Genomic DNA, 11,301 nt, shown 5'->3' with positions numbered 1-11,301 from the left:
GTACGTTTCAGTACAGCTGTTGTTATAAAAAAATGAACTGAACATCTCTTGTGCTTATATCATTACACATCATACTTTACCTTACTGGTATCTTCTCTCCCATATAAGGTTCCTGTCGAAGTACTTCCAGGATTCTCGCTCGAAGAGCATGAATTTCATCGGCATTAGTGCCATCACTGTCTCCTTCTTGACCTTTCAATTATAAATTATGTAAAACAATTAGTGCTGTTGACAGAAGCCAGGGAGGGACAGAGATTTCTCCTCGGACTTTCGATACGAGTTTGATTGCAACTAAGACCATGATCCCCTATTTCGTGTTCGGGAAGGTCTATTTCTGCTGCAGCACTCTAAGTCACTTCTTCGCAATGTATTATAAATTTCACACTAATTTGGTCCGCAAAAACATTCGTTATGGTATTTACATATACAATCCAGGTTAAAACAAGAAATAGGAAAAAAATAGAAAATGCATAAAAAAAGAAATCCAGGAATAACGGGAGCACTAACATGGTGCCAACATCAAAAGTGGATAAGTACCCAGGTTGGGACAAAAGGATGCTAGGAATAAGATGTGGAAAAGCAACTTGTAAAATCTCCAGTGAATCCAATCAACTTTATCTAACGATGATTTTGTCTGTCCTCGATAGAAAGAAAACTAAACCCAACCTCACTAACCCATAAACACGTCATTAATCGTCATGTTGAACCCAAAGACATGACAAACCTGCCTGATAATTTCTTTCAACTTTGAAGAAATTCCAGAATTTCCGAGCGAATGATTGGTCTCCTTGAGTGTTGTCAATGTAGAAGAATGGTCGGATCACATGTTTTCCATATTCCTTACTGGAAATCTCACGAAGTATCTGGAATGTAACATCCCTCGTATCTTCATATGGCTTGTCAGCATGGGTGCCGACGATGAACACTGGAGGTCGGAGCACGTTAGGCGTTTCAACCATTTCTTCTCCAGTCGGTCTCATATTATGAATTGTCCCGAGCCACGACAGCAAATTCTCTAGATTAGTCTCATTGTTCGGGTTCTCCAAAGGTACTTCATGAGTTCCCTGTCTCACACATGGCTGAGCTTGGGCGTTCAAGGGCTTGTTAAGGTTGTGAACTACGATGTACACAGCTCTTGACGAAAGAAATACTGAGTGAGCAGCATAGTACACATGTTGACCCGCAAAATCCCACACATCTGCGGCTATCGTGGATCCTTTCTCGATGTATACACTATCAGGATCCACACCTTTAACGATCATGTTCCTTAGGAGTTCATCAGCCAGTATTTCAACGGCATTAGGAAGTGCAGTGGCGCTGATAGCCAGTTTGGACTTTGTGCTTAGACTATCTCCTTCATGAACTTCGCTAAATGGCCCGGATCTATGTGGAAACTTTGTGGTCGAATCCTCGTACACGGAAACCTAACATTTTGCAATAAGACGAAATATCAATACTATGGATACCAAATTTCGTTATAAGTTACATGGTTGATGCATCTTCATTTACACAGTAGATGTCGATCTATCTCGTTATGTCAAAACAAAGAAATGAGCATTAAATGTGTGAATTCGTTTGAAATCATTCATAAAAAGTCAGGTTTCAGTGTAAAAACATAGTAAACGGACCTCATCGGCGACATGTTTTGTGTGCAATTCTTCTCCTGACTCCACCCTGCGTTCTTCCTTAGGCTGTGCCCCAACTGATTTTATTTCCGAGTCTTCCTTTTCATCCCCAACAATCATGTGATACCTTTCTGTCGCTAACAGTTTTGCTACATCCATTGTATATTCCAAAGAATCAGAGAAACTTGACTTGTTTGCACAACTAGGTCTCCAGTTCTTAATTTGCTCCACTTCAATTTCGAACTTAGTTGGCAATATTTCGATCCCGTCCGTACTTTGTTCCTCGAGGTTGAATGGCAGACCTAGGAGAGCCTTCTTTAAACTTGTTTTACCGGCACGATCCTGGCCAACCAAGACTATGCGACCACGATAAACATTCACAAATCCATCTCTAAGGGCCTCTTCATAAACCAGTCTTGCGGAATGTCCTTGCGCCAAAATTTCCCGAGGAGCTACAGCTGCAAGTGAGGGAAAAGGAAAATTTAATATTGCACAAACTAAATATTGTAGAACAGTAGAGTGAGAAACAAAGAACATTTCTACGATACATTACGACCTTGTGGAGGGTGACACATTTAAAACGAGGAACACATTGCTAAAATTAACTCCCACTAACGTCATATCAACCTGCGGAAGATTAAATATTTTCGGTAGAAGAGAGAATTGATTTTTTCAAAATTTCAGGTAAATCTATCACATAAAACTTCCTCAAATTGTTCTTGTCATAAAACTAGCACGGGATGTTCCATTTTTTCTCGCATAGTCAGCCTTCAAGCCAGGTTCTTTTGTATTCTTTTGTATCATTTTTGGCTTGAAATGCTCCGATAAATGTTTTTAAAGTTGTACAGTACACGAAGACTGCATTCAACAACAAAACCAGCCTGCTTCCGATTGTTACGCCTTCTTCAAGTGCACACCCCAAGACTCCAGAACCATAAGGATTGGCTGGCAGATTTGTATTAACCACTCCCACAAACTCTCTAGAAATAGCAAAGTAATTATCAGACTAACCTTGCAACGATACAAATTAGCATCAGTCGGTGATCATAGTTAGTACAAGAGTAAGTAAAGGTTACATTTTTAAGTGTACGGTCGACCTCGCCCTACGGACACCTTGCTTTTACGAACACCCCGCTAAAATAAACTCCCGTTATTACGGAATCTCGCTATTACGGAAATGCGGACACTTTAATGCCCCCTTGCGCGACATTTCGCCCGTTTTTTCTCTCACTGTAGCGAATACTTCGTCCAAAATCCTGACTCATAATATAAAACAAAACAAAAGAAAACAAAGAAACCATTCTTCAATTGGGTGCGAATATTAAAATTTCCTGTTTGCGGCCGGATCTTTTTCCGGTTCGCGAGACCACGTAAGAAACTTTATTTTTGCCTTGTTACATATCATTTCATATGTTTCAAGACAATTTTTTTTCCTCTCGTAACCCGCTTTTACGGACTCTCGCTCTTACGGATGCGAAACCCCCCCTCCAAGGGTGTGCACAATAACGGGAGTCGACTATATACGCCAATTTGGAACTCTTAGCGACGACGGAAGGACAGGCTTTACCTACTTGAAGCTCTAATCTTTACAAAAAAAATTCCTTCAGAAACTCTAAATTGAGATAAAAATCACCACAGCGCGAGAGCCACACAATCCTTACTCCAAGATAACATTGTGCTCGAGTATGCAAAAGATTTTTTGCTATATATTCATGTAACACTACCTGCAATGTCTACGTAGATCGATCTTTTCGTCGTATCCACATGCTCAATAAGAATTCTGATCTCCTCTAGTGTGAGCGGATTTCCTTCTACAAACAGTTTCTTAAGTTTAGGCAGTTTTCTAACCACATCAAGTCCCTTCAGTTGGTTATTTCTCAAGTCCAGCTCTTGTAGTCGTTTCAAGTATTTCATACTTTTAGGCAGAGAGGACAGTCTGTTGTCATTCACACACAGGCACGTCAGGGTTATCAATTGTAGAAAAATATCAGGTATCTCTGCCAAATTGTTGTGGCTCAAATTCAGCGATTGGATATGTGCCAGTGAAAGCTTCTGTAGGCTAACTAAAAGCATCGCCGCGAGGAAATCCAACGGATTGCTGCCCAAATTTCTCTTACTCAGATCCATAGTTTCTGCTACGAGAGGCAACATTTCGTTGACATCGGATAGGGTTGCAATTAAATGTTCCTCTACAAAATAGAATGATTACAAAAACTAAGCACCACATGATAACTTCCTGTCAGCTTTGACCTTCTACATCCTTAATGATGCCTAAACCTATCGCACTAAGAGTATATCTAACGAACCATCCCTGGAAACCTTAATTAACAGGAAAGAGGTGCTATAGTTTCACATTAAGAGAACTAAACACAGCTTAGTCAAATTTATATAACTAGTATCGATGACAGGAGCAACCTAGTTTTTCACTATGAACAAAACCTCGTAGTCCCTTTTTCTTCTAGCAAACATAAAAACATTTTTCTGTCATTCACAACTTTTTTTTTTCCCAGGGGGGAAAAATTACTGCTTGTTATCCAAGAACGTGTTTCATAGAAGCAGTCGCTGCTACAACAGACACAGAATTGTAACCAATATGTTCCCCTTGAATTCATCTCTATAGTCAGAAACCCATGCTTTTTTGTCTCAAGAGTACTAAAACCAACAACAGGTCTGCCAAATTATTGACGAATACTTGACTACAAAAATAATGAGATTTCTGTCAAGGCCTATCCACTGAAAGTGTTCTCATTTCCACTAATGAGTGCTAATTGGATAGAAGAGTTCCACAATGGTCGCTCTGCAGGAATAGTGTTAATAGGGTTTCTGAAGCTTTCAGCAATGCTTTTCATTCAATGTCATAGCACAAGCTCCAAGGTATCAGCAAGTCTGCCTTCATACAAGAGTGGAGTATGTGGTATTTCACAAAGCATTCATTATTAAATTATATTATGATAAGTGGTTGCATATTTTCTTCCGCCTGTGTCGCCTTTGGCCGACGCATACTAGGGAATTCTCTTTCAACTCAGGTTCTCTTAATCCCCACGGCCAGTGGAATGAAAAGCGCTCTTTGATACCGTGAGGATTAAGATTACCGATTTGAAAGATGTTTTACCAATGTTTAACTTTTTGCAAAAACTTATACATTAGTGAAACATTGGAGGACGATTAGCTAACCGATACCGAGGACACTTTCACAACATAGAAAGAAACAACAGCGATGTATCCAAACCAGTCGCTAGGCGCTTTAATCTCCCTAAACATTCTAAGCAGCATATGCGGGCAATTTGCGGCCTTTTCCTACATCGAAAGCCGCAAAACTCTAGAACAAAACTTTATCTTTCTAATCGGCACTCTCAATCCCCACGATATCAACGAGTGCTTATCATTCAACTGATGATCTTGTTCTCTCGTCACCATATTCCTACCCATAGTGTAGCTACATTTCCTGCATGTAAACACACACAAAACCCACAATTCCTTTAGTCACTCCAGACGAAGGGCTAATGCTCGAAACGCCAGCTTTTAAACTCTTTACGGAGGCCAACTTACGTTATCAACTCAGTTGATAATACTAAATTAGCCCGTTATACTCCCCCACCAACGCAGCACCTCAGTTTCCTTAGAAACTTACCCCCTTTACGTCAATGAATAGTCATTTCTACTTACCTACTTTGGATACAAGGTCTGACACATTTTCGACTTTTAGTGCTGACACTTCCATAAAAATCTCAACAAGACGGTTTCTATCTGCATAATCCTGTGCTTCCTGGAAGAACAAATTATAAAGTCGAAATATCCCACCACTAAATAATAGTTGTGTGTGAGCTGTATTTCTGGAATAATTCCGGGTTAATTTTGGGAATGTAAGGAAAAGAAATATAGTCTTGAGAAGCACTGTTGTCATTAGTATTGACTGTCCTTTTGACAACCCGAGCGTCAGTCATCATCAGGATCCAAGGAGGAGTTGTGGTGAAATGATGTAATTCTGTCTCCTGAAAATTGATTCGTTACTTTTGCTGTGATGTCATTGACTGTGACACTCGGGTAACATGATTCCTTCGTCATTCATCCATAGCTCCCATTACATGTCTACATTTTGACGTCAACATCCGGGAAATCTACCTTGTGCTTTGTCGTAAAAGAACTAGACGTCTTTAGTGCTGGCATATTTTGCTGTCGTTGGTCACTCTAAACTCGAAACAGTCGGTAGGTTCTATCTTATTTCATTTGCGCTGTAATTTCGCTCGCTAAGGTGTAATTTCTGTTCGTAGGAAACCGACCTTACTGTCAAAATTGGATGTTTATTCTGTTCGATTATAGGAACATTTGGATTATCATTGGAACGCCTATAAATAAATGGTTTAAGTTTTCGCTTTTGAGTGTATTCTTATGTGATTCTGCGAACTGCGTAATATCATCACTTTTGATCAGTAGGTAAATTAACTCATTCTTTTCTGTCTTAAAAACAAAAAAAAAGGTAAGCAAGGATAGTTCACTCTAATAGCGGAGCTCGCAGCGTACGCAGCGTAGCCCCATAATTGTACGAAATAGTAGTAACTCATCAAACCGAACAAATTTGGACTTACGATCGTACGACCGCACGACCGTACGTACAAGGTGCCACTTTTAGCATGCGCGGCCAACTACATCGCGGGCACTATCTTAGCCATAACGTAATGGAAGGGCGAAGGAGAAGGTAATGCGCATTGCGTGCGTAACTAGGACACCCTGTAAGTATGCGCCAGGAGACACCGGCAGATGACAATGAAGTGCGCATACTCGAGTTCCGTGCTTTAGTGCAGCGTACTGCGGGCACACGGTTATGCATTACAAGAGGGCTTCAATTGGGCTAGTAGATGTGTACCGCGTGAGCAAATAATTTGCCACCCGCGCTTTGAGCGGGAAATGAAAATGTTGAAGTTGTAGTTTGAACAATAATTCTCAGTATTTTAAAATTTTTATTCAACCCGCAAAGCAACAATACCGACAGAGCTACAGCTTTGTCAACCGGAGGAAAATTCTCATAATTCAAGTTCGTGGAGAAGGGTTTTGAGTAAAATAGGCTGGAAAGAAAGAGACAAAGCGATCAAAGAAAACAGCAAGTAAAAGGCGTAAAGCGAGTCGAGAAAAACGCGCAAGAAAGTTAGAAAGGACGCTAAAATAGGCAGAATACGGCGAGAGGAACGCAGAAGAGAACAAGAAAAGGCATAAGTAAAAAGGCGAATATCTAGCGAAGAGCAAAGTGAGAAGGAAATACGAAGAGCTTCAGAAAACAGACTTAAAAGAGGCCTTCAACAAAGAGAAGCAAACCACAAAGGATCCGCAAAAGAAGAGGGGGTAAGTGGTGTCTTATCTGGGTTTCCTCTTACGCTAAGGCCCAGAAACCTTTTTTCTCAATCTTTGTTTGATATTTACTTCAGTTTATAATCCAAATCACGTTTCAGTAAAACAATGACTTTTTTATTCATCACTTAAAAACCATCTTGCCAGTTCATCGCTCGAATAAAAGGGAAAAGAAGTTATCTTACGGATTATGTTTTGCCTAGAAAGTTTTCAAATGATAGCGAACGGCGTGAGCAAGTTTCTATCATTCTCTCTTCAGTAATACATAGCAGAGTTTATATTATTCATTTAAAAAAATCGCGCTTTGTCGAAGATTTGTCGTTTTACCCAAAGAACGAAGTAGTAGCCTTTCCCAAAATTGAAATGTAATGAGATTGAGTCAGCGGTGTTCATGTTTACATTAAGTCTGACGCGGTAATTTGATTTTGACGACATTATCATACATACATACATACATACATACATAACTTTATTTGATAACGCAGGTTAAAATTTGCGCAACTTTACAGCTGATGTGGACCTGCCTAAACTAATTAGTCTATAATTATATAAAATACAGATATGATAAAATTTATAAGTTGAATAAATCAAGTAAACCATAAAGTTTTAGTAATAGTGAAAATTTGGTTTCATGTTTTGTATAACATTACCTCCCTTTTCAAAATTAATATTCATAACAGTTTGCTTGGATTGTTTTAAGTTATATTTAAAAATAGATAAATTTGGAGAATCTTTAACATTATCGGGAAGTGCATTCCATGCTACTGCAGATCTATGAGCAAAGGACCTACGACCCAATTCGGTTTTGGGCCTATTAAGTACAACATTCAGGGATTTCCTTAGGTTATAACTGTTAGAGTTCTTGGTCACCAAACAATTAATTTCCCGCAACCCTAAATTATAATAAGCATTATATGTAATAGTTAAGATACGTAGCTTATAAAAATACTCTAAAGGCATCCAGCCAACCTTAGAAAGTACATCATTATCCCCAAAACTATTTGGTATCTTATGAATTAGCCTGGCAGCCCTGATGTGAATCATTTCTAGATCTTTAAGCTTGGATCCAGACCCCCAAATTGCAATTCCATATAGAACACTTGGTATAACTATCCTATAGTAAAAAGTCTCCAAGATAGATGTACATAGGAAATTTATACGTCTCAACATTTTAACTTTGGCATTAAATGCAGATCTAGCCAATGCAACATGCTGAGACCAAGAGAGTTTATCATCAATTGTAACCCCAAGGCAATTGGTGGAGGACACATACCGAATGGTGTCCATACCCCACTTCAGCTGTTTCAAAGGACCTATGAAGGGGGTAGTACTTAAGACCATTGCCTCGGATTTACCTTCATGTAGAATCAATCTGTTACTAAGACACCAGGAATTAACCTGGTCCAAAACAGCCTGTAACCCTGTTGTTATTTCATCAACAGTATTCCCTACTACATATATTGTTGTGTCATCAGCATACATATAGACTTCTCCACTGGTAATAGATTCAGGGAGGTCATTAACATAAGATGCAAACAATCTTGGTCCTAGTAAGGATCCCTGAGGGACCCCAGCTCTAATGGGGATTCTGTCAGATCTAGACCCACTTACACTAGTCCCTTGTACACGGTTGGAGAGATAGTCATTGATCCATTTCCACAAATCACCTGCCAAGCCAACAGCCTTGAGTTTCTCAGTAAGAATACTGTGGTTGACACAATCAAAAGCTTTGCGGAAATCAATGAATAAGACTCCAACCTTATGGCCTCTATCCAGGGCACTCCCCCAGGACTCAGTGAGATGAAGGAGGAGGCTCTCCGTTGAATAGCCCCTCCTAAATCCCCATTGTCTATCTGTGAGAATGCCATTGGATAACATGTGATCATCAAGTGAGTCACACACTACCTTCTCAAGAAGCTTTCCTGGTGTACTAAGCAAGGATATAGGTCGGTAATTGTTAGGATCCAGCCTGTTCCCTTTCTTAAAAACAGGTGTAACTAATGACTCCTTCCATTGTTGAGGGAACTTACAACAGTCCATGCTTTTTTTGAACACCTCTAGCAGACCCTGAATAGCAGAGTCCTGTGCCAATTTAAGATCTTTAGGAAAAATATTATCAGGGCCTACTGCTTTGTTTGGATTAATAGACTTCAAAACATCTCTAACTATATCCCAATTCAAAGAAAAATTCTCTATAGTGGGAGTAATTCTATTAATATAAAAAGTAGTATCTAAATGTACTGGATCCAAGTTCTTAGTAAGATCATGTGCAATATCAATAAAATAGTTATTAATCAAATTCGCTTTCTGCCTATCATCTGAAATAATAGTGTTATTAGAATCTTGTAGGGGACCAATTTTATCACTTTTGATCTTACCAAGTATACGATTAGATATTCTCCAGAAATCTTTAGGTGAAGAAGATTCTTTAAATAGCCCAATCCAGTAAGAGGCCTCAGCTTTTCTGAGCATACTTCTAACAGCGTTTCTTTTAGCTCTATAGATGTCCCACTGAGGATTATCATGGGGTTTACCTTGAGCAGCTTTTAAACACTTATACCTTTGATTCATGGCCTTTCTGATTTCGGTATTGATCCAGGGAAGTGACTTGTGTCTGACCTTCACATTCCTTCGTTTGATGTTGGACTCTATAATGTCTTTAAACATGGTTTCCCATAAGTAAACACTGTCCTCAACATCCTCTACAGCAGACACAATATGCCATGGAGCTTCCTCTAAGGACCTCTGGAATTTTTCATTATCCATATCCTTATAGTTCCTTACTGTAATAAGCTTAGGCTTTGAATTACTCCTCCTTGTAGAAAAGGCAGCAAATATAAGATGATGGTCTGAAATGCCCAGGTCAATAGAACCAGCTAAGACATTTGATGCATGCAAATTAGGACTAACAATAATGAGGTCGATAAGTGACTTAGAGTTAGCTGTGATGCGCGTTGGTGATTCAATGACGTTAACGTAACCAAAACGCCTAAGAATTCTTTTCATTCTATTACAGTCATATGGCGCATCTTGATCTGTATCTGCCGTATTAGCTAAGAGATTACAGTTAAAATCACCTAATAATATGACATTCTTCCTCTTGATCCATATTTTATTAAGCAGGTCATGTAAGTCATCATAAAACGTGATTGATTTAGGTGGTCGGTATAGGCAGCCAAGTAAAGTAGACTGTGATCTTATGGTAATGTTAATCCATACAGCCTCCAAGTCCTGATGAATGTCCCACTTTAGGTTTTCAGAAATGTTCAAATTATCGCGATAATATATTACCACGCCGCCACCTTTCAAGCCATTTGATCTATCTCTTCTCACCGTGTTATAACCATATATTCTTATTAATTCATTTGATAGGTCTACGGTCAGGTGGGTCTCAGTAACGCCCAGGATGTCGAATTCAACCTCTTTTAATAGGAATTGAATTTCAGACAATTTATTAGTAAGACCATTGATATTTATGTGTCCAATCTTTAAGTTCTTGTTGTTGCCCATCGTAGTCTTTAACGTAGTGAAAACATCTTCGTCAGGTTCAGACACCACGTCATCGTCAAGGTTTAAGTCAAAAGAACTGGCATCGGCAAAGGGAAGAGCCCTCAGTTCACAGAAAGGGCAGTTCCAGAAGAAATGATCGAGGAGTTGAAGTTTGTTGTATTCACTTGGGTTAACTCTTCCACACTTTATGTGGCACCAACGGAGACAGATATCGCATTCTATTGCACGGTGAGTTTTGGCGACAGCTCTCTCGCAAATTGGGCACTTAGGGCTGTTAAGTGGGGGACCAGGATTAGGATTAATGTCACCACTAGTTGAGAGCCTTATCAAATTAAAGGTGCTGACTGAGTTGGGATACAGAGAAACCCGAGTTGAGAAGAACCTTCTACCGTGGGAGCGATGATACGTACCACGTGGAGGAAATGTAGCCAGAGTCGGGTAGAAAAAATCCTTTCGCCAATCCATGGCACACTCCGAAGCATCACTACGCATTTCATTGGCTTTTCCGAAGGCTTCGACATCGAAGAAGCAACAGTAAAAGCGAAACTGAACCAGAAAAGCATATAAAGTGACGGAACTCCAAGAAAAACGTCCAACCGCCATGGCTGACCACCGCTGATCATGTGAGAAACCGTCAAACATCTCACAATTAAATTACTGAGCGCAAATGTGTGGTGTAAACAAACTCACGGGTGAAATGGTGGTAATCCTACCGCGGAAGGAGTGAATTTCATTGTTTGGTCATGGTACTTTTCAGCACTATATTTGGGAAAAATCTCCGCACGGCCCCATACTTCATTATGCATGCACATTTCAACGCTGC

The 11,301-nt window shown here is 39.7% G+C and overlaps 2 protein-coding genes across 4 annotated transcripts in view; both read right to left on the bottom strand.

Moving 5' to 3' along the window:
- Positions 1-11,301, bottom strand: part of LOC131781894 (uncharacterized) — a 71,570-nt gene that overhangs the window by 47,894 nt on the left and 12,375 nt on the right. For all 3 annotated transcript variants that reach the window (XM_066166915.1, XM_066166918.1, XM_066166916.1), the window contains exons 5-9: positions 5,292-5,391; positions 3,350-3,814; positions 1,629-2,083; positions 725-1,424; positions 81-192 (exon numbers count right to left, since the gene is read on the bottom strand). In XM_066166915.1, the coding sequence (XP_066023012.1) occupies positions 81-192; positions 725-1,424; positions 1,629-2,083; positions 3,350-3,814; positions 5,292-5,391 (1,832 nt within the window). The remainder of the gene's footprint in view (positions 1-80; positions 193-724; positions 1,425-1,628; positions 2,084-3,349; positions 3,815-5,291; positions 5,392-11,301) is intronic.
- On the bottom strand, positions 7,421-11,091 carry LOC131779654 (probable RNA-directed DNA polymerase from transposon BS). The gene has a single exon (XM_066166932.1). It carries the CDS (start codon positions 11,079-11,081, stop codon positions 7,575-7,577), a length of 3,507 nt encoding a protein of 1,168 aa, XP_066023029.1. The 5' UTR covers positions 11,082-11,091; the 3' UTR covers positions 7,421-7,574.

The sequence above is a fragment of the Pocillopora verrucosa genome, chromosome 5 (assembly GCF_036669915.1).
Source record: "Pocillopora verrucosa isolate sample1 chromosome 5, ASM3666991v2, whole genome shotgun sequence".
Taxonomy (NCBI): Eukaryota; Metazoa; Cnidaria; class Anthozoa; order Scleractinia; family Pocilloporidae; genus Pocillopora; species Pocillopora verrucosa.
This window is presented reverse-complemented; position numbering and strand designations above follow the sequence as displayed.

Excerpts from the sequence above, each read along its gene's own strand:
- LOC131779654 (XM_066166932.1), bottom strand. The coding sequence starts at position 11,081 with ATGGCGGTTGGACGTTTTTCTTGGAGTTCCGTCACTTTATATGCTTTT.